General features: G+C 43.1%; 1 protein-coding gene across 1 annotated transcript in view; it reads left to right on the top strand.

The window, feature by feature from the left end:
- LOC147751542 (uncharacterized) overlaps window positions 1-24,734 on the top strand; it is a 785,370-nt gene that overhangs the window by 209,367 nt on the left and 551,269 nt on the right. The window contains exon 3 of the mRNA XM_086938708.1: window positions 5,858-5,984. Coding sequence (XP_086794834.1) covers window positions 5,858-5,984 — 127 coding nt within the window. The remainder of the gene's footprint in view (window positions 1-5,857; window positions 5,985-24,734) is intronic.

The raw sequence follows: 24,734 nt of genomic DNA, 5'->3' as shown, positions 1-24,734 counted from the left end.
AGGGAGAGCATCATGGATGGTTGTCACAGTAGCTCAAGAGCCAGTTGTGAGTCACAAGCATTCGTTGCTGGTTGTCACTGGAGGTTGCTGTAGCTCTAAGAGTTGGGTTCACCACAGCTTCATGTTGACGGTCAGTTCAGATGGCAGAGTCTTGGCATCAACGGGCCAATAAACGGTTACAGAGAGCACAAATCTTCAGGATTTAACCTTTCTTCACAGGAGGAGTTCAATTGATGCCAGCACAGGGTCCATGACCTGGGGATGCACTTCTTGGGGATCAGGAACTCACACCAGAAGAGGCCAGCAGTCCTTCTGCAATGTCAACAGGATGGCACTCAAGAGTGGCTCTTGATATTCAATATTTATACCTGGTACCAGTCTTTGAAGTGGTGGGAAATCCAGACACTATCCCCGTATCTGGTTTTGTAAAGTTCTCCGCGTCCGCTGTCAAGGCTCCACGAAGTCTGAGGTTACAAAAGATTAGTGTCTTGTTCCTTTGTGTTTTCTACAGAGAAGCTCTTTAACACCTTGGCTGCTAGGCGTTTTCCCCCCTGTGCTGGAAATTGTTTTATTACTGTATTTATGACGAGCTCAGCTCGTCATCAGCACAGCTCAACTGTGCATCATGACGAGCTGAGCTCGTCATGAGCATCGAAAGGGTTAAAGTGTAAGGGGGACGAGGCACAGCTCCACTACCAGCCTTCCTGTCAAGATAGCCCATCCTGTCCCACGTACAGCCAGATTCATCAAACTAAAATCGACTCGCAAAGGGCCAGGTTCTGAGAATCTGGCCCTTTGCGAGCGCTATTCTTGCATTTGGGATTCATCATCCCAAATGCAAAAATCGCAATTCTAGAAATCGCTAAATTGCGATTAATTGCATTTAAGGAATCTCAATTTGAGATTCCTTAAATGCAATTCATGAACCATTTTAAAATTGCAAATTCGCAATCTGGGGCCGCTATTTACTGTTTAAGTCTAACTACGTGGTAAATAGCTAAAACTTTGAAAAATGCACTAAAGTGCATTTTTCAATGTTTCATGTTGCACCCACACATGCCCTAAGGGCATGTGTGGGCGCAACATATGTGCACACATCAATTTCAGGGGTGCAACAGGGTGTCCTTTGGACACCCCTGCACCCTTGAAATCTCAATCTCAGTTTGCGAATCGCTAATTGCGATTAGCAAATTGAGATGGTCTTCCCATTCATTCCTATGGGCCTCTAGGCCCATAGGAATGAATGGGGAGATATTCCTTAATTGCGACTCGCAATTTGCGAGTCGCAATTAAGGAATTATTAGAAATCGCTAATTTTTAAGTGATTTCTTGATGAATAGCATTTTGCTATTTCTTAATAATGAATCGGTATTTTTCGCTATTAAGGAATCGCAAAATGTGTTCTTGATGAATCTGGGGTTAGTCCCTTTGTGTTGCTATCTTGAAGGAATACACAAGCTCCAAGAGTGGAGCCAGTAGAGCCATTACCAGTCATGTCGCACAGGACAGAGGCAGGAGGCACAAATGATTAGGGCAAGCAAATGCCATCTTGCTAAAAGTGCAGTTTTCAGAATTGTGGCATAAAATCAGACTTTACCATTAAAGAGGATTTTAAATTACAATTAATTTGACTGTAAACACATCACATTTAAATGTAATTAGGTAACCCAATGTTAGTCAATGGGAGAGACATACCTTACAGTAGTGAAAAATTACTTGAAGAGTTTTTCACTACCAGGACATGTAAAACTTGAACACACACGCCCTGATTTTTTAATTAACATGCAATATGAGAGTTTAGGGCCTACCTTAGGGGTGACATAAGTATTAAAATGGAATGTTTAGGGCTGGCATAAGGTTTACTTTACGAGGTCAAAATGGCAATTTAAAACAGCACTACAGGCTTACGGGCAGGCCTGAGGCATGTTAAGCAGCTACTTCAGGAGGTGGCACAATGAGCTGCAGGTCCACTAGTGGCATTGAATTTACAGGTCCCAGGTACATTTAGTACCATTTACTAAGGATGTACAAGTGATCTAAATGTGCTAATTGTGTGTAGGCCAATTTTACAATGTTCTAGGGAGAGAGAAAAATCACTTTACCACTGGTTAGCAGTGGAAAAGTGCACATGATCCTAATGCCAACAAAATGGTTTTTAGCAACAGAAGGCAAACATCTGTGGGTCACCCTGCAAACAGGGCCAGGTCCAACAGGACTTAATGTCCTAATATTCTACCTGTCATCCCTGTTATTTCACATTTTACTCTAAACCTCCTGTCTGTTTTTTCTGGGACCTGGTTGACAAAGGAGGATACATTAAATTTGCTATTTGTTGGACAGAAGCAGGGGAACTATCTAAACATGTAAATACACGTCGATATGTAGGCAATGGGACAGGAAAATGTAGGATTATGGATGATCAGTGAAAAGAATTCAAAAGTTTATTCGTCTTATTTTGAGAGTGACAGTATTTGGGAGACTGTGCATTTCTGTTGACAAGAGATGTGAAACAAACCTTGGTACCCACTAGCCCAGTGATGTGATATTTTACCATCCTACATCTTAGGACATAGGCACAAATGTATTTAAAACAAAAATCTGTTCACAATTCCAAACATTTCCTCTTTAATGAGCCTACCCTTGTGAGAAAATATGCTTGAAATGCATGTCATTTTTAGCTCTCCTTACAGACAGCATTAGCTCATGTCTCAGCTCTTCAAAAACAGTAGGATCAAAGAAACGCAGACAGAGAGAGGGATTTGGGCTAGCCCCCTTTACTCACTGGAGTTCATGTGTTTTTTGTTGTTTTGACATTGACAGAAAGTGCTGGGGGCATGGACATTTTGTGGAAATGCCTGTAGTTGTGTGTTCTCATTATGCTTTATCGATGGGGCTTCAAGTAGCCCTTTTGTTAGACTGTAGATAGCCGATGTGAGCTTTTTTCGTGTATTTACGTTGCTGACATGAGAGCATAACAATTACTGGTTGATTGCTTCTTTTGTGCAGGCAATGTGGTTCTTTGCATGCCTTAGCCTTTCATATGGTCAAAGTGCTATTTACAAATAGCCTTTGCTCGTTCTTTTGTTGAACGTTGCTATCATGGTAAAATGGTTCTGGATTAATAACTTTTTTGTTCACAAACTAATAACAATGCTACACAAATACAGCCTCTACGTTAAAAATATCTATTGTGCAGGAAGTTGCTGTGTACACTTTTTAGGTTCAAGAGGTTATTGCAGGAAATTAGGGGATTGCAGCTGGGCCCCAGATTTTGTAGTCATTATTGAGCCAAATTGGGACTTGTCCTAGTGAAATATGCTGAATTTGTCCTGGTGTAAATGCTGACTTTGGAACATATTGTTATTGTTATTGTTAGGTAGTTTTATATAGCACGCAGCTGCCTCAGTGAAGGGGCGTCCCGGCGCTTGCAGCAGTGCCAATAGAAAGCAAGGGCTAGATCATATGGAATAGGCAGGTCTTGATAGCCTTACGGAAGGACAGCAGGCAATCTAACCGCCGAATATGAACAGTATTAGTTCCATAATTCGGCGGCAAGAAATCAAAATGACTGGCCCCCCGCACTGAGGCAGTTCACAAGGGGGACCGCTGCAAGGGATTGCTCTGCCAAGTGTAGTTGGCGAGTAGGGACATAGGAGACTAGCAGATTAGATAGGATCTCAGGGGAGGACAGCTTTAAAGTTTTAAAGGTTAGGCATAGAGCTTTAAATTGGATCCTTTGGGGCATGGGTAGCCAGTGAAGACGCCGTAAAGCATCTGATGCAGAGCTCGTCCTGGGGAGCCTCAACAGGACTCGGGCAGCCGCATTCTGTACTTGCAGCAGGCGAGTGACTTCAGCCTTATTGGCGCCTAACATAAGTGAGTTGGCATAATCTAATCTAGATTGGATGGTCGCCTGGACTATCAACGGTCGAGTAGAAGGATCAAAGAAGCCCAGCATGGGCCTCATACCCAACAGGAGTCCGAAGCAAGTACCAGCGATCTTCTTTGTATGTTCTTAGAACCCAAGGCTGGAATCAAACAGATCCCTAAGTTTTTTACTGCCAACTTGGGGGTAGGGGCAGTCCCCAGAGAAGACAGCCACCAATGCTTGCTCCAGAGCCCTTTATCCTTCCCCACCAACAGAACTTCTGACTTGTTAGCATTAAGTTGCAGGCAGTTTGCTGTCATCCAGTGTGCAACTGCTGCTAGGCCATCCCGGAATTGTACAGCACCCTGAGTATGATCGTCCGAGAGGGCCACCACTAGTTGCGTATCATCGGCGTACGAGACCATGGTAAAGCCCTGGTCCCTCGCCACCGCCGACAGGGATTGGACATAAAGGTTGAACAGCAGCGCACACACTTTATATGGTTTCTATTCTGAGCAGCACACGGCAGACAGTGAGGGCCCAAAACAAAGACCTAATATAAATGGCCATCAGGCATCTTTTTGTTTGAGTAGCATCCAAGCTGGGACCTAACTGGAGTCTAACATCTAGATGCTAATGTAATGGAGGGGAACAAAGGCAAACAGATCGTTATCACTATAAAAGTACTTCACAGAAGGTTTGATTTGGAAGCAGGTTTTTGACTTTGTTTAATCTCTGTATATAAGCGATAGGCATGCACAGTAAGAATATCAGATGTATCTATACCAGTAAATATATACATTACGATTTAAATCACACGTACTCATTTATTTTGTTTATTTAATTCTTTATAGCACTACTCATTCCAAATATAGTAAGAGCACTTTGCATCACAGATACCCATTATGAAGAGACAATAAATCATGCCAGTGAGTAAATCAATTTGCAGGAAATATTACATAAGACAATGAGGGTTACAAGGTGTAGCAGTCATATCAAGTCCATACCGGTAAGCATTATATACTGAGAGTGCATGGTCAGTAAAAACATAAAATCAGGATTTAAAATGTCATGCAATAGTTGGAGTTGTCTTTACTAATAAAACTTAAAAAGTGCACAAATTAGGCTTTTTTTAGCAGTCTTAGAAAAGAGGCAGATTGAGAAAAATACATTAAGGTTTTAAACCCATATCTTGCCGTTTGCATGTTGCTCTTTCGTGCTGGTTCATAGCTCACTGCGCTACATTGAAGGACTGCAAGTAACAAAAGTATCACTGTTAAAACAAGTTTCCCACTTATCTATCTAAATGAAATAAAAATATGTGGTTGGCATGACAGACGAGTTGGTTTACAACAGGCCCATTAACCCTCAATGCTATATTGTAGATCAAAACTGTGACTAGACAGAAAACCAGCTGGTGGGATAGCCACCAGAGTTATCATAACACTAGTATTAGCCCTTGAATATTTCTGAGCTCACAAAGATTTCTGCAGCAGCTGCTTTAACCTCATAAAATATTTTAAAACACAGTTTTTTGTGACCGATTAAGTAAGCCAGAACAGAATTGCTGTAACGCTTTTCATAGTTGCCAATTTCTTTGTGACAGAGTTAAAAAAGTAAATGTATAACTTGACTAAAATACTCTGCTTTTCGTGACTCTCCCCCTCCTGACTCCACCATTTTCCACTGCTACGCCTTGACACATTTATTTTTCTATTTCCAGCACTACACCAGGGACAACGTAAACATCCTCTTCTGGCTCATGTTTTTTATAACACCCTTCTTTGAGGGTGCAGTTTAACTCTGTTGAGGCATTCCGGTCAGCACAGGGGCAGCAGACACATGGTACGGCTTTGGGCAGACTAATAGATTGTTGGGTTCATAAACCGCATCACACTGGACTCTCTCTCTGTATATATAATTCTCATATGTACATATCTGGTTAAGAATCCGTTTCTCCATCTAACATCATCTCTATTATTTCAACAGGATAGTTACGCTGGCCAGTTTGAACATGTTGCTCAGATGAATGTATTTCAAGACCAACTCTTACCTTTTAAGATTCCTGTAAAGCTGTTTTACACGAAAACCACGTCTGAAGACGCGAACTGTTCAGGTAATGGACAGAATACTTGCTAACTTCCTTGCAAATAAATCATTTAGCCAAATATGTGCTCTTTCAGTCCTGCTTTATTTGAACTCGGTTGACTTTTCTGCATTCAATTTGAGTCAGTCTACTTACACAGATTAATGTGGCATCTATTGCTTTAAATCTCAGAGTGTGGTCCACCACATTGCACCCTTCAAAGACAGTGCTATTTTGGGTATTTGCAAGTGAAGGTGAAGCCACACATAAATCTCGCACTTTCTTGATTCCTCGGCCGTCATCTTGGCCTGCTCGCCCTCCCCCCGCCGTTCCTTCTCCACAGCCCTGGCATTGATGTGTTCCTGTACTCTGCAGCGAACTGTTGCTAAGGGATAACGCTCTGAGGTCCGTATTATATGACAGGGGCAATGCAATTTGCAAATTGCCTGTGCAGTCAACCAGACCATTTCATTAAGCCTCAGCAAATTATAACCAAGAATGTATATCATTTTGTAGAGGACGAATACAAAACAGCAGGAACTCTGCAACCTTAATATAAGGGTAGGCAGACATGGAAACAACCTTATACCTTGCCTGCATTGGCCCTAAGCTGCCTGCAGTGGCCCAGCACAAGGAGAGATCAAAAATGCTCCATATATTTGTAAATATTGAGCATTTCTGCCCTCTCACTTTCACACAAATTTGCTTGCTACCCTGGTTTGCGTGAACCTTTAGTAAATGTGCCCCTCAATCTTTAACGTGCTTATGTTGAGCTGAACTCCAGAGAAATGTATCTGTGTTGTGGAGATCATATCTTTTCTGACCCACATTCACCATATTTTGAATGTTTCATGTGAACGTACCTCTTATTTGATACTAAGGTGCAGGTCTACAATTGTTAATCTGACTTTGTTACAATACTGGTGTGGATTGCAGCCAAAAGACAGTGGACACGTTTATAAACATCATTACAAATAAAGGCATTCCAAGTGCAAAAACCATTGCGTTACAAACAAAGGAGCATATTATCAAGGGGGTTTATCTCCGCTTTTTTGGCTTTAAAAGCCAAGAAAGCGGAGATAAAATTATCTCCCTATTACCTAGCTGTCGCTAACACCAGTTAGCGACAGCTAGTAGGAGATCTTGGGCCCCACTTTGCATGTCAGTGATATTTATCACTAATGACATGCAAAGTGGGAGTGCCAAGATGTTAGCAACTGAAAACAGTCGCTAACATCGCTATCTCCTATTACCAACTTTTGGAGATATTCGCGCTAAGCGCGAATATCTCCAAAAGCTAACACCTGCCCTGAGCAGTCCCTAGCCATGTTATCCAATGGAAGGTGGATAAAATGGCTAAGAGCATTAGCTCGGTAATGCATGAATATCGCTGACTTTTCAGCGATATTCATGCATTGCAGCGATTTTTATCGCATTTGGTTTATTTGCGGTAAATTTTTGTCTCTAACCAAGCAATAGCGATAATTATCGCTATTACTTGGTAATATGCCCCAAAATGAGGGCAGTGAGAGCTGCGTTGATCAATCTGCACGGTAATATTTTGAAAAATACAGCTGTTGTGGCAGTGCCCCTGCAACCTCAACACAGGTTTAAAAGGTGGAGCGATGGGGACTTCAGCATAGTCGGGAGCCCAGTAAAAGTGAGCATTTCTTAAACCCAATAGTTTGGGGTATAACATATTTGACTTAATTGTCGGCCGGAGTTTCAACCAGACTGTGACCTGATACCTTGAGATCCATTTGGGACCAGTAATAGTATTCACGGGTCTTTAGATCGAAACCATGGGTGGAATGGCACAAGATAGGTTAGAACTTCTCAAATGGCATGCTACTGTCCCATAGGACTTGATTAGTCATGGATAATATCTTGAAGTCTGCCTCTTAGAAGAGGTCTGGGCAAGGGTTATGTTATGTTAATTTCTATAAATGGCCCTATTCCCTTTGAGGGTATCCTGGTGCTTTACAGGTCTGTGTAGCTTGCCTCCGGCTTAATCGAAAAGCCAGGTCTTCAACTTCTTGCAGAATTCAACTAGTGAAGAGGAGGCTTTGATGTGGTGAGGTAGGTTGTTCCATTCTTTAGGAGCAATGCATACGAAGGCATAACCTTGTGGTCTTCCTTTGCGCATGCGCAGCATGTTTGATAGTGACAGTCCGGCTGAACTTTAACTTCATTCATCTTATTCTACCCTCTCATACCTTCCAACCATCACAGTTTCCTGCTGCCTTTCTTGTTCTCTGATGACCTCATAAGCTAGAGCTCCTGATCCACTTACCCCAATCGCTGTTTCCCCTTGGCAGGCCACACTGCTCTCCTCCTTCCAATTGATGTGTCTGTATGTGTGTATTCATGTGTTCACCTCTGTATATTAGTATGCATATTTGTAGGGCGTATGTGTGTGCGTGTAAAACTGGGTCTAGATGTGTGCAATGAAAATGAACCAGGCCACTAAATCCATTTTTGAGCTTTTACCATTGAAATTCACCATTCTAATATGGCTTTTCACCATGTGAGAACAATAAATAAAAAATGTCTGTCTGCTTAATGATACATGATGCATTATACATGCATCATGATGCTCATGTTCAGCACAGTGCAAATGTGCACAACAATAGACATTTTCTAATGGGATTTCTTAATGGAAAATCCATTGTAAAATTGCCAGACATGCAGTCACATGCATCTAGATGAATGCCAAATCATTAAGCATGAAGTTTGCAAAAGCACTGGCAAAGCCAATAGCTTGGACTTTTAGAATGGAGAACATTGGCTTTTCCAATGTTTCCTTTAAATTAGCTTTGCTTTGCTTATTTTTCCAGCAGTATAATTAATGGATATTGTAGGAAATCGGGTTATGGGTTGGGGGGTTGGAAGAATCACTCATGCAACAACCACAATTCTTTTCAGTGTGAACCACAAAGTCACTAAAATATTCTGTGCTTAATCCTTTGTGAGCTGGGCACAAAACAGTTTAACTTAGAGGCAGTGAGCAAAGTATATCTGCAGTACACAAAGAATAATGAAGTGAAAACACAACAAGAAAAAATCAAAAACTAAATTAGATACATAGAGCACATTTTACCTAATAAAATGACACTAAAACAAACAAAATCCAATTAGTGGAACTTGTGTTATGAATTTTATACGTTTTAAGTTAAACCTGGCCCCAAAAAGAACAAAGCGGCAACTGCAGGTATCTGGTTGCACAAGACCGGGTCAAAGTCAAACATTAAAGCAGGCTACAATGGAAACCATGTCGCATACAAGGAGTGCATTGGGCCAAGTCTTGGCTCACCTTAGGACCTTAAATACATTTCAGAAAAGTTCTTGAGAAGGTAGAGTCTAAGTGGGCAAAGCATGAGGCTTTATCCGAGGACGAGTTGTTGACAATGGGCAGGCACTGAACCAGGTCTCTGTAAAGCCATTACTAAGGACAAGAAAGCTCAGACCAGGAGAAGTCAGGAATCCACACAGAGGAGGTCATATTGTCATTGATGGGGTGCTGTTCTTTATCGAGACAAGTGAAGATTTCTACCTTCGAGCTTGGAGGTTTTTTCTGGAGATTGGATTCCTCCAGTCTGCAGGTTGTAGCCAAAGAGGACTCCAAGAGGCCAGACACCATCATTGCGAGATACAGCTGAAGAGGATCTGCTGCTCAGGAGAAGAATGTAGCAGGAGCTGCGGTGAAGGTGATTCCCCCAGGTATGCACCTTTCTCAGGTAAGGTTGTTATGTTATGTTAACTGACGTTTGTATAGTGCTTAATCACCAGCAGGTCTCTTAGCGCTTTGATAAGACCAAAGTCCACCAGCAATCGCCGATTAGCACTTGGCGGATGATTTAAACTGTGCCCAGAGCCTCCCTGAACAGAAGAGTCTTGAGTTGCTTCCTAAAAGGGAGGAGTGTGGATTCTTTACGAAGGTTCTCAGGCAGTATATACCAAATTAGGGGAATTAAGACAGAGAAAGTTTTGCCACCAAGAGGCCTGCTTCGGACAACCAAAGAGTACGTCCCGGCGCATAGTTCCACATGCGCTCCTGGATATAGGCTGGGTCCTGGCCATGAATGGCTTTGTGAGTGTTGCAAAGGCCCTTGAACTTTGCTCTCTGTTTGATTGGGAGCCAGTGCAACTTACACAGCAAGGGGTAGCATGAGCCCTTCTAGGGAACCTGAAAATCAGACTAGCTGCGTCATTCAAGGTCACCTGTAGCTTGCTGATGTGTTTCTCTGGGAGGCCGATGTATAAGGCATTGCTGTAGACCAGTCTAGACACGATTGGGGAAGACACAACCATCTGTAATGTGGCAGGTGAGAGAAGGGGGGCAGGTTTATGCAACTGACTCATTATACCCATACAGATGCTGACAACAGAAGTTACTTGGTTGGCTATAGAGAGATTGGCATCAATCTTAATGCCCAAACTTTTTACAACAGGGGCTGATGTAGGGGAGGTGCCAAGCAGTTCCAGGGGTTGTTTTTAGGGGAGATAACAAGGACCTCAGATTTATCTAGGATGCCTTTTAGCCAGTTAGCTGTCATCCAGTTCACTGTATGTCTGAGGATGTTTTGCACAAGGGTGTGGGCTTGAGGGGAATTCTCGATCTGGAGAATAAGTTGGGTATCATCCGCATAGTTAAAGACTTGACAGTCCATGTGGGCCAGAGCTACCACCAGTGCCTAGAGATACATAGTAAAAAGAAGTGGGGACAGTGTTGAACCCTGGAGAAAGCCACATGTGAGGGCGCCACTGTGCGACACCTTGTATAGCATTTTACGACCCTAGTGTAATTTTCCCAATTCATGCCCTTATATAGGTATAATTCACATTACCCTTATATAGGCATAGAAATCATACCCATATTTAGACATAGTCCATGCAGTCCTATTACAGGCAAGGCTACTTGCACTAGTTCCAAAAAGCAACAACGATTTCTTGGAAAACTCGGCTTAAGCAGTCAGGGACATTCCCTTTCTTGAATATTAATTTTTCCTAGAAATCATGGCGTTTTCAAAGAACTACCGTTCTCTGGTGACGTTATTATGTCCGACTTTACGTCAAAGCAGGCACCATTCAAGGTATAATTATGCCTACACTTGCCCTAGCAAACACACGGTGGGTTGGAGCTGTTCAGCTATCTACTTGCCCGACGCAGATCGCTACAGCAAGTGCTGAAGGAAGCCGATCCTCCAGCTGACGCACTGACAGAGAGGCTGCCTTTCTCTCGTTGAGAATCCAGCTCCAGTGTTTCCAAGCTCCCCTTATGGGGTGTTGGGAAATCGAGTCCGGAGACAGAGATATCAGACCTCCTTCATTCTAAACCAAGGTACGGAGCTGATTAGACCCTAGGAAAAATCTTGGATAGATTCTTGGCAAAGAAACTAAACCTATGCACTTACTTCTTCCCTCGTACTAGACTTAGGTTAGGTACATCGGGGTAGGCGTATTTTTGAAACACCAGTTGAGTACTTTTAGTCTTTGTTATTTATGTATGTATCTTATGGCTTAGAAACCATACCATGCTTTTACAGTATATTTTATAATACTGTTCTTGCTATACGCATTATAGTTTACAGCCAGTATTACGATTGTAGCAGTTAATTTCTTCTGCATGAGAAAGAAGACTTTTCAATAAATACTTTTATTGAAAACGCTGTTTCTTTATTTCTCTGCACCTCTGATGAAGCGAAGCTTGCACGATTGACTGAGTGAAATATCTATCTATTGTTTCCACGACTCTGAAGATACGTTTTATCTTGGGGAAACAAAGTTGTCATGTTTATGCGTTTGTCAGAAACTAATCCCTTCTTGTGTATTTGACAAAGTTTGTAGTGACCTCTGAGTTAGCTGGCACTCACAATTAAGTCTAATATATTCGATAGAGACCCAGTCGACCTAAGTCCTACGTCCAATGCACAGAGCCTATTGGGAATATAGGAACTACACTACAACCTGTTCACCCAGTTGGACCCTTTGGGACCACCCTGACTGACAGGACTCAAGCCACTGGCGTGCCAACCCACAAATGCAGTTAGGTTCTGGTCTCCTGTTGGTTTTCAGAGATGTTTTTGCTGGGAAATTGTTTAAGTCCCATGTTTTGGTAGGTGGATGCCACTTTAGCACCACATCAAGGGTCCATGACCTGGCGGGGGCAGCACTTGGGGGCTAGGACTCACTCCAGCAGGGGCCAGCAGCAGCAGGCAGGTAAGGTGCAGAGTCTCTGGAGCTTATTGTGTCCCTGTATCTCACACAAGAGGCCAGTCAGCTAGCCATTGGTGTCACTCTGGTGGTACTGAGCTCAAGGAGCATGTCCGGTCTTCCTTCCTCAGCCAGTCCTTCCAGAAGCAGGGCAGCAGTGCAGTCCTTCTGAGTCTTCCACAGGTCCAGAAGTAATCTAATTTGGGGTCTAAGAGTGTCACCTTTTATCCCCAGTCCCAGTAGCCCTATTGGCTATTGAGTTCTTCCCACTCACAAATTCTTAATTGACTTAAAAGTAACAGCCCCGGTCCTCAGACTCAAAACACTGCTTCACTTAGTAAGAACAGAAGAAGGACTGCACCTGATGAACCTGTGGACATTAGAAAGAAAAGCTGCACCATGGAAGACTGCACCTACTTCACAACTGAGCCAAGACAGGAATTCATTCTTTGGAGAGAGACTCCAAGGGCTAGACCTGCTCCCACTCATGCCCAGGACCAGTGAGTGGACTCCAATGGCTAGTTGGCTAGCCCCCTATTTAGCATCTGGGACACAATAGGTAAAGAACCCTGCACCTACAAAGTTCCAGCTGAACAGTTCACCCTGGTCTTCCCCTGGTTTGCACTGGTGTAGCCAGGAGAGCGAGTTCCAGCCCCAAGAGTTACCTCTCAGGTCCTGGACCCTTGGCCACTGCTGGAGTGACCTCCTTCTCACCACAGAGCTGCAACTTACCAACTTAAAGCCAAAGATAACAGTTTTTAGGCCCATAGTCCACACCTCGCAGACTACTGCTATATGATGGTTTGTAGGGTGCCTCGAACGCCGTTGAAAATTTTGGCTTTTACATCGGCCCCTAGACTTTGTCGATCCACTGTTTTGTAACGAGACTGGGTGAAACTGCAGAGGTACCTGCTGAAGGAAAAACAGAAAAATTTCCAAGTGCAAAGGCAACATTTTGACCTAGACTGACCTGATGCCCAAATCCGATCTTGGCTTTCATCGCAATAGGCCTGAAACTTTGACTTTGCACAGGACCCTCTAGTCTGAGGCTCATAGACTACAGCTAAGAGTGAAAAGCAGTGATTTATTCATCTAATTTTTGTCCTATTGGTGTCTGTTTGAAGATAAAAAAATATGCTCTATTCTAAATTGGAGTGAGGTATTTATTGTGTCTTTTCTCCTACTTATTAACTGATTAACTGTTTTGGTACTGATAAATGCTTTGCACTTGTTCTTCCTTTCAGCTAAGCCTGGCTGCTCTGTGGCACAGCTGCCCAGGACTGAGCTAAGGTTTGATTTAAAGAAGCCTAACAAGATTTGACACAGAATAGTGACATTAGTACTTGGTGAGATCTCACAACCACCCCAACTAATATTAATCCACTTTCTCAGAAACCTGCTAGTCTTAATGATGACGTTTCTTCGCGCTTGTAGAACTGATTAACAAAAAAAATGTAACTTTAGGAGTCAGAGGCTTATGGTGACAATTTTGTAAAGCTACCAGCTTTTAGTGAATAACGAAAATCGCTTCTTTTGCAAATGGGAATATATGACTGCTATAAATTAACAGCTATATGCATGACTCTAAACCATCATTTTTAGGGAAGCAGAACATTAGCTGGTTGTGAGTTAGAATTAAGGTACAAATGAACCTTAGCTCTAACTTTTCTACCAATCACAGGATATATGTTCTCATGTGGGAGAAAGCCCTTCCACAACACCCACTAAAAACGAGATTATTTGGGAGGGGGTTTACGGAGAATTTACATACTTAATCACACATGTTTTACCACAAAATTTTAGTGACGAAACGGGAACTTGACAAAGTAAGAGAATTTGAGTGTTTACTCATCCTCAGGTGTCCTTCACTGCCGCCCCATTTGAAACACCTACGTTGCCACGCCTAAACCTACACTGAGAACATCATTAGAATTACCATACTCATTTTCTGCAGCCAAAAATGGGACTTAGGATCTGAAGATTCCCCAAATCCAGTTTCTATAATTCAGGGTTTTTTCACCCTTTGATCCTACATCCTACTTTGTGGTACTGTAAGGGCAATCTATGACTGCAAATTATTTTGTGAATCACGCCCTCAGCGCTTCCTGATCTCAGGGCTATTTGGCTTTACTGCCAAATCAGTGACCAGGTAGTGAACGCACAAACTCTTCCACATTTTCAGTGGTGCATTAGTCATGTGCCAAGTCCAATACAGTACGTACAGTGATGGGCCGAATTTTGCTATCAAATTGTTTTCAGCGTCATGCATACACTCCCAACAGTGACAATGAGAACAGTACCTTTTACTAGCGCTCTGTACTGCTCTAAAATGGCAATCATCCACCAGGTTTTGAGCACAGCAATTGGAGTCAACCAAGCAAGCACGAGAATAAAGCCAGGCCCCTCAGGCCTCAGCTGTACTGTCAGTCCCCGCTGTTCTAAGAAGTACAGTGCAAACCTGTTCAACAATGTTGCAGCTCAGGATTACAGTCAAAAACAGCACAGTTGCCACATGCCTACTGCCAACAAGAAAAGGCTAGCATCCGCAACATATCAATTAAGTATACACCCACAGTACACAAAGCAGCACAGTTTGCAAAAGTGAGTGTCACGGCAGTCCAAAGAGACTGGGAACAACAAAGTAAATATGTCCCTCTACACCAGTGGTCTTAAAACTTTTTGATGCCGAGACCCCCCGTCAAATGTTTTTAGGAGTAAGGACCCCCTCCCAAGAAAAATTTCTAGAACCTGGTATTCCTTATCATTGACAATCATAAATGTTCTCAAGAGAAAAGGTCAATCAGTGGTTGGACCGCATTAGTACCAGTTTTACACCCAATTAAAGCAATAAGCAACAAAAGGTGACCAGTACAGCTTTATGAAAGGCCTTCTACAGAGCGGCAACACCTGTTGCTGCTTTTTAGTAACTTTTGAATCTTTTGAGTAAATACATTATTTTTGTTAAAATCAGCAGATTATGTGGCAGATGATGGATTATGTGGCAAATGCGGCAAATCTATAATTATGCTAAAATCGCTGCGGTCGCACACAATCACATAATTCCAGTGGGTCCTGGTACAATAGCTGTAAGGCATGGGCTGAAACTTTATTGCATGGCATTAGCGGAAAACCATATTATATTTCATGGGATGCTGACAGCTTGGCATGTACGGCTGCATGTAACTGGGGGTAGCTGAACATCATTCATCATAAACAAAACATGCGTACGTTTTTTAGGTCTTTCACCATCAGGTATCTACATATAAATTAACGTGCAGCTTCAATGAATAATAAATACATTTTCAAAAGTTCTTACTCTGTGGGAAATGCACTATCATAAATTATGAAACCTATCAGTTAATGCACTGCAAAAGTCTGTGTAAAACCAGAGAGCCACAGAATTAAATCATGGTTGGTGTAGTGGAGATTAGCGACTTGTGTATTTTTAATGCTCTGAGGTCACAGCCCATGAAATGAAAGCACTGTGAATATGTAAGTCTTTATTTTATACTTGCATTACACACAATTTAAGATAGACTGCCACAAAATGCGCAAATTGTTTTACTATAAAATGGTACTTCCAAAATATATGGGCTGCTTCCAAAATATAGATGCTTATTTATAAAGCCCCTTGTGTTGCCGGAGTGGCATTTTTTTATGGGCCTCTGGTGTGCAGAGGGCAGAACCATATCTACTAGGCCACACAATGTCACTTTGCGTGGCTTTTCATGGCCTCCTAGATATGGTGTAAGGCAACGCAGCACATATCAATGCGTTGCATTCCACTGCGTCAGGGGGCGTTCCATGGGCATTGTGGTGGGTTTTCCCATGGGTTTTGACACATACTCAGATTTACAAGGATCTGTAAACCTGTGGTGCGTCAAAACTGTACGCCGTCCCAGGGTATGCAAAACGAGGAGAAATATCTTTATTTCTCCTCAATTGTTTCCTCTTTCTATGCACACATAGAAAGGGGAAAAAGCCTCCATGGGTTGTTTTCGCGCAGGAAGGTATGCCTTCTTGCACAAAAACAATCCTGCAAACAATGCAGATGCCATCATGGTGCAAGGGTGCCTTCAATGGCGCTAGGCACCGAATAGTGCGTCAGGAGAAAGGACAGGAGTACACCGTATCTTATAAATATAGTTAATTCCTGCCCTTTTGAATTGGCATAGAGCAGCGCAGCTAAAATTACTAGTGGCGCTGCCCTACACCATTTCATTGTAAATGACACCCATAGCTTTTAGGAATATCCAAACCCCATGTAACGCAATTTTTTTTACATAACTGTCTCTTCAATAAATTCTTAGGGATAGTAAGTGCTATGTAAGTACAATGACAATTAAAAGCAAACACTCTACAGCTCAGTTAACTCTGTGCACTACCACTCAAAAAGCATCAATTGATTAGGGGCCATATGTAGGTAGCCCTTTTGAGATCGCAAATAGTGAAATTCGCAGAATTTCAGCGTTTGTGATCGCAATTAGGGCAGTGTGCTTTGTAGCACACAAAAACACATGCAAAAAAGGAATCGCAAAATTAGCGATTCCTTACTTTGCAATTGCATTTAAGGAATGTGTTATGTTGGAATCTTACCTGCGTTAAGATCCAGTGCACGCTCTGTTTGTTCTGTATTCTTTACTAGAATGTCAGGCATACCACACTCGATAGTCGGCAGTTGTCCTGCGCTGTCGAGGTGATCGGATGCCAGGTTGCTTCCTTTCAATAAACTTTTTTCAGTTTCTTTTGTTTAAGAAAGAGTACAGCATAATATAACAGTATACAAAAAATCAGAACCAATGTGAAAAGACAAGGAGAATGAGATGAAGAGGAGAAGAGGTTCAGATACTGTGAGAAAAGGCCTTCATTGTCGGCATTGTTTCCTACCTGTTCTAAGAAGCAACACAACAGAATCACAAATTGGGATTCCTTAAATGCAATGTAGGAAGCACCCAAGTTGTGTGAATTGTGGCTTAAGAAATCGCAAAATACCACCAACTTCAGGTGGGTGGTAAATAGCGAGTTCTTTGAAAAATGCACTTTTTGGCATTTTTCAACGTGCCATGTGGGTCACATACATGCCCTTAGGGCATGTATGTGGGCCACATGTGCACACATGTTGATTTCAGGGGTGCAACAGGGTGTCCTTTTGACACCCTTGCAACCCTGAAATTGCATTCTCAATTTGCGATTCTCTAATTGAGAATCGCAAATTGAGAATGTCTTCCAATTCATTGCTATGGGCCTTCTAGCCCATAGGAATGAATGAGAAGGTGTTCCTTATTTGCGAATCTCTATTTGCGATTCGCAAATAAGGAACAATTGGGATTCGCAAAAAAATTTGCTAATTCTACCTACATTTCGTTTTGCGATTCTCTAATTGCGATTCCCAAAAAATCGCAATTTGAAAATCGCAAAACAAAAATTACCTACATATGCCCCTTGATCATTTAACTGCAAAAGTACTTCTGTCCTGAGAAATTAAAGCCAGGCAGACAGTTATACACACCTTTCTGCCAGTGTGCTGCTGGCCTGAAAGACATGCAAATGTGCATAACAAGTTAATCTGCAAATCCTTTACATTTGCAGATTAACTCATTGTGCACATTTGCATTTCTTTTCAGGCTAGCAACACAGTGGTAGAAAGGCATGTTTAGCTGTTTGCATGGTTCCGATTTTCCAACACAGGAGAGTCCCTGAAGAAGACTCTGGGGAAAGCATTTTTACTCTGGAATTTTCAATCTGGGACATTTTTTATCAAATGAAGAGCGCAACCCCTTCCCATGCCTCCACGGCCCTCTGTGGGTCTCGCCCCACAGATTGAAGACCTCTGCTCTACAACCTGTGCATGTTAGGTTTGCACATTTAAACATATGCTGAGGTGTAGTGGGGGATGCTTCTTGTAATAGGGCCATTACAGTAGAGTGAGGTGCCGTAAACTGCCCCCCTCCCTCGGAAATTCCACTTCACATACGTAAGAGCAGGGGAAGGTGGTTTGATTTGTTCTCACTCTCGGTAATTGTAACTTAACATAAAATATTCCACCGTTAACTTCACTGTGAGAATTAATGTGATTAATTGCCACTTTGGCAACAATCATTTAGGCTAGGTGTTCCACAAGGTATCATTTTCCTAACTTCACTGTCACTGCATCGGGTTAAATCTCTCACCAGGTGAGGCATAAATTAGACTTACTGTCTTTTTGTTAATAATTTTGCTCCCACCAGTAGAATGCCTTTTTCTTAGAGGGATAATTATTGAAAGAAAAACTCACAGCATTGATTGGAGTCCAAAAGAAAGTCAGTGTTATCACAAAAATTCTAATGCATCATTCAGTTTTGTGAATGTGTGCATTGTCCATGGTGAAGACCCACTTGGGCCCTTCTTAAAACCGGTGGAATGTCACCTGGAGCAGTTACCATAGATGTAATTCTGCCACTCGCCATTATAAGGGGCACATGGTCTCTAGGTCAGCAAAGTGTGGATCTGCAAACTCCGTAGTTCCAGGACCCCTATTTCTGAGCCCTGAGATAACGTCCCCAGTTTCACAAGGTGGGGATGAGTACCCTGTGAAACCAGTGAAGAGGCAGTGACTATGGGTAGGAGCGCAGACTGGCCCTTGCCTGCCACATAGAATACAATGAGGAGATCATATAAGACTCAGGCCTAAACCCCCCCTCCCACCGCCTCTCCTATCCCCAGGACAATAGCATTGGATCAGGGACAAAGCTAGGGGCTGTCCAAAAACCCCCACCCAAGCCCTGAGTCCACAGGGTAGTGGACAAAGCTATCTGCAGTCAACACTACCCTGACAAGACCACCCTCAACATCCTGCAGCCCAACCACCCTCATCACCTCGCAGCGCTCCCACTGGTATGGTAGAATATGTCAGCAGATTTGTCCCTGGAAACATGGATAAAGATGCAGGAAAAGACCTGGGACCAGATGTACAACCTTTTTTTGCAGCCGCAAACGGGAGAACTTCCCGTTTGCGGCTGCAAATAAGGGTAATAGCATGTACAAATGCTATTTTGCGAGTCACTGACTGGCAAAATAGCATTTGCGACTCTTGCTATTAGGAAGGGGCGTCCCTTCCTAATAGCGATTCAACATGCTATGTACTAGTGCTTTGCAACAACATTTGCGGCCGCAAAACACTTGTAGTTTACCACCTACTTCAAGTAGGTGGTAAACCACTCACAAAGGGGAAGGGGTCCCCATAGGACCCTTTCCCCATTGTGAGTATGTTGGAAAATATTTTTTAAGAGCAGACAGTGGTCCCAGGACTCATGCCTGCCTTTTAAAAAATGAAACTGAAAAAATTTCATTTTTCTTTTTTAAATGCATCATGTTTTACTTTATGGAAAATGTAAATGTATTTGAGCTTATATAGCGCACAGCTACCCGCAGTGGGTGTCCCGGCGCTTGCTTAGGGAACCCGTCCTGGTATTCCCCTGTGAGATAACCCCGGCAGGGTATCCACAAGGTGAAAGCCAGGCATCCCGCAGTGAGGGGCCGTTGTGGAGATTAAGCAAGCTATTGCCCAGAGTCGCAGAGTGTGAACCCGTGAGTCGAGAAGGCACCGGAGCGAGAATTATCGAGTCTGTGGAATTTTTAGCCCAAGACCCGCCGAGGCGGGGAATTGAACCCTGGTCCAGGGCCGATCTCAGCTTCCGGGTCTGCCGCCTCTAACCCCTGAGCCACACTTCAAAATGGCTGCATTAAAAAAAGCTGCTTTATTAAAAAGCAGTACCAGACATGGTGGTCTGCTGAGCCCAGCAGGCAACCATCCCTGGGAGGGCTGTCATTCCCAATGGGCTCGCAAATTACGAGAGGCTCAAAAATATTAATGAGCCTCACAATTTGCGACCCCATTGTGAATCACAGAGCAGTGTAATAACACTGTTGTACATTTAATTTAGCGCTTCGCAATTTGCGACTCGCAATGAGTCGCAAATTGCGAGGTGCTAAATGAAAGGCTCGTACATCAGTCCCCTGGATCATAATTCCTTGCAATTATGGCAGTGGCTTTAACAGCATCATATATGCTCTAGCTTGGTGTGGGAACTCCATTATTTGCTGTGCATCTTTACGAACCATACCGCCACCACCACTACCACTTCATCCCCATCCTACATTACTGTTACAAACCTCATACACCTGCCAGAGTTCCACCAGTAATTTTACATGCATCCCCACACAAGGAATACGACTGGATGCACATTCTCCTTAATTGTTTGCTCTCATACTCATCAATATACTTTTAGCTCAAATAATCTGCCAGGGCAGTACTGGGATCCCAAAGGAGCCCAGGCAAATGTTGGCATACCAGCCTCCGTATGGCTTTTAAAGCATAGGAACTGATGTTCTTACCAGGACAGGGCAGTCTGTTTGAGCCCTTCAATGATTCTCTCACTCTCTCCTTCCAACAGTTCCCCTCATCTCTCCATAGGCCCTCTCTCACATTTATCTCATTTGTTTTAGCACCTCCCATACCAGTGTAGGGTGTTGGTGCACTTCACATCATGCAGACATACAGACAAATAATAATACATGTGTGTATCAGTGTATAGAAAACGTTACATAAGACAAAGAGGACTACAAGGTGTAGGATTCATGTCATCCATACTGGTGGACATTTTTTAAGAATGCTTGTTTTGGAGAAGCACATACCCAGGATTCAGAATGTAACACAGTGGTTAGGGTTGACTTTACAAATACAAATTTCTTTCTACCCTAACAAACCCTTTTTCACAACATTAGGATAGTGAAAGACTGGGAAAACAACATAGCTTTCTGACCTACCATGTGGTTTCCATGCAGCTCTTTGATTGCTGTTCATAGCTTACTGGGCTAGATTATGATTGTTACTTATGAACTGCACAGTAACAAAAGGGCCTCTGTGACAAAAGCAGTAACTCGCTAAGCAGTGCACATAAAATGCTGTTCTTTGATCTGCATGGTACACGTCCTTTGCAGCAGGCTCTAGCTTAGATGAGTAAAAACTGCCACTAGACAAAACTCTGATCTCTCTCCAGCACGTACATGAATCACCAGAGTTAACTTGACACTTTTATAATTGCCTGAAAACTACTGGATATACAAGGAACTTCGCAGTGGGTGCTTTCAAAACTGGTGCACTGGTACAAAAATAGCTCACAGTATAAAACTGGTCCCCCACCCTTCCAGCCTCCTGGGAAACGCCTGATGCCCGGCATGGCCAGTCCGACCTTGCAGTCAGCCGACGCTGCAGACCTCCTAAATCAGCACAGTCTTGACAGCCTAATCATCACAGAGACATGGCTCACACACACCTCCTCCTCAATATTTGACAAACTTATCTCAGGCATCAAACACCTATCCTGACTTCAAAAACAAGTGACAGACTCACTTTTGTACCCTCCCAATAGAACATGTATTGAGTGATTTGGTTATGTTTGGATGCAAAATGTAAGCAGCTTCAATAATTTCTGAACTAATACATTTGGAACCATCTCTAGCTATCCTATTCGTATTCACTCAAAAAATAAAACATGTGCCTTCAAAGTCCCTCCCTTTAGCCAACGTACATGAATCACCAGAGTTAACTTGACACTTTTATAATTGCCTGAAAACTACTGGATATACAAGGAACTTCGCAGTGGGTGCTTTCAAAACTGGTGCACTGGTACAAAAATAGCTCACAGTATAAAACTGGTCCCCCACCCTTCCAGCCTCCTGGGAAACGCCTGATGCCCGGCATGGCCAGTCCGACCTTGCAGTCAGCCGACGCTGCAGACCTCCTAAATCAGCACAGTCTTGACAGCCTAATCATCACAGAGACATGGCTCACACACACCTCCTCCTCAATATTTGACAAACTTATCTCAGGCATCAAACACCTATCCTGACTTCAAAAACAAGTGACAGACTCACTTTTGTACCCTCCCAATAGAACATGTATTGAGTGATTTGGTTATGTTTGGATGCAAAATGTAAGCAGCTTCAATAATTTCTGAACTAATACATTTGGAACCATCTCTAGCAATCCTATTCGTATTCACTCAAAAAATAAAACATGTGCCTTCAAAGTCCCTCCCTTTAGCCAACCTTTTATTGTACCTCTACGCAGTGTCTCAACCTCTCGTACTCAGACATTGCCAATAAATCCCTTAGCATAGACACAAACGCCTCCACTATGCTAGTTGGACAGATTCTTTTCCCGACGAAAATAATTCAACCTTTCCTTCGATTGATTGGCAAGACCATAGAAAAAGTACTAGCATTACCACTTCAAAATTATGTAAACCAAACCAACCTTCTAAACATACCAATTAGGCTTCTGTGGACGATACAGTAACACAACTATACAAATTGCAGGAGACATAGTCTAATCCCAGTTAAAGTTTAACATGCCTCATACTCATGTCATTCATTTTAGTACTTAACAACCTCTCCCATTGAATGGGCATCTCTGTTACAGCCCCAAAACAGTATAGTGGATTCCTGTCTTACAGGTAGCAACGCTTACAAATCACCATGACTCTCATTAAAATATGGAGATCCTCATGGCTCCAGCCCTGGCCAACTGATGTTCAGCCTTTACATAGTTTCTAGAAGTGCTTTTAGGCCATCTAAGTATCACCTCTACTAACACATGGATGACGTGCAACTTGACTTCATTGTGACCACAGCAGCTGATATAAAGCACCTGAAACACTCTTTAACCGCATCGCTGATGAGGCTTTTCCCGCTGTGTGCGGCTATTTTCAAAATACTGAGTTACATGACGAGCTCAGCTCGTCATCAGCATACGAGCGCCGTAGCTGATGACGAGCTGAGCTCGTCATCAGCATCGAAGGGGTTAAAAGCTGTCCAGTTAGGAATTCCCACTGCCTACCAAAAGCATAACCTTACAGAAACCAAATTCAGCTTCATAAATGATGAAAATTGCATTCACAAGCTGAAACCTGTCTAACCTTAATGCAACATGATGGCACCTCTCTCTCAACATCCTCTAGTGCCAAATCCAACCCCTGAGCCCCATATTGACCCTAATCTTTCTTCAAACAATGATGACAGCTTTAAAAAAACAGTTATGGGTTGATTATGAGTCAGGGAGATCAGTGTCCCCAAATAGAATATTACTTTTCCTGATCACACATCTTTCACCACCTTTTTTCCCTGGTGTGGGAACATTAAGTGCGATTTTACCAGACAGTAAAATCAAATGATACTTTGTCCACAGACGCAGCCAATTCTCATCCTCTGCTCCCTGCCAAGCCTTTTTTTGATAAATGGGGCTTGTTAGACCTGGCACCATTGGCGGGGTCTTCCTTCCATTTTCACTGTTGCCTCATGTAATTTTGCTGGTGTTAGATGCTTTGGGCACTGTGCCACTGCTATTCAGTGCCACAGTGCAAGTGCTCCCTATCGTAAATTGATGTATTAATCAGTGGTTCCATGTTTGGCTATTTGGTGTACTTGTCAGACCCTAGTTTAGTGCACTGATTGTGCCCAGGGCGTGTAAATCCAAATGCTGCTGGTGGGCCTGCAGCACTGGTTGTGCCACCCATAGAAGCAGCCTTGTAAAATGTGTCTAAAGTCTGCCATTGCAGAGCCTGCATGCAGACTGGCACTGTCATGCTGACCGGGCAAGTGCACCCACTTGCCAGTCCCTTAACCTTCTTCATATCAGACACCCCTATAGTAGGCCCAAGGGCAGGGGGCATTGTAAGTACAAGGTAGGACAAGCCCTGATGTGTGCAACTATTGCAAGGCTACCTGTTCTCCATAGGCCAAAATGGGCTGTTAGATTATTACATGTTTATAATCCTAACTGTCTCAGAGAACATGGTAGAAATTCGAGTTTAGTATGCCTGAACTCAGAATGATAAAATACATCTTTTAGTGAAGTTAGTTTTAGCATTCTGTGTTTGAAAATACCACTTTTAGAAAGTAGGTATTTGCTTGCCTAACCTTTCAAGCCTGCCTCTGCTAGGTTGTGTATTCCTTTGTCTGGTTTTGTGAGTGATAGGGCTGGGGGATTCCAAGAGACAGGATGAGTCAGCCTAGTGGTAAATAGAGAGATCTGCATCTAGATGGGAAGGAGGAGTTGCACCTGAACCTTGAATAGGGCTGTGCCTGCCTTCCACAATGCTGACTCCACCTTCTGGGGAGCGGCTGATGTCTCTTCCCTGCACACTGAAAGAAGAGAAGGAGTCCTGTAAACAAGTGCTCCAGGACTGTGCTTGCCTTCCACAATGCTGGCTCCACCTCCTGTGGGGCGTCTGATGTTTCAGCCCGGCACTGTGAAAGGAAAGGAGAAGTCTGCTAAACCGAGTGTTTCAGAACTGGTTTGAACTGGGCAAAGGCCCCTCTCCCCTCAGAGAACACTCCCCCATCAGAGAACACAGGATTTTGGGGTATAAATATTGGGACCCTGATCCCATGAAATTAGATCACTTTGGACTACAACAAGAAACCTTTACTGAGGAAAGGAACCTAAGGAAACTGATGAGAGACTATTCCCAAGCTGAAGTGCTGCTTGGGGGATTGGCCTGCAGTGGTTGCCTTACTGCCAAAGGA

This window comes from Lissotriton vulgaris, chromosome 1_1, assembly GCF_964263255.1.
Source record: "Lissotriton vulgaris chromosome 1_1, aLisVul1.2, whole genome shotgun sequence".
Taxonomy (NCBI): Eukaryota; Metazoa; Chordata; class Amphibia; order Caudata; family Salamandridae; genus Lissotriton; species Lissotriton vulgaris.
Note: the sequence above shows the minus strand (reverse complement) of the source record. Positions and strands in the feature narration are given on the sequence as shown.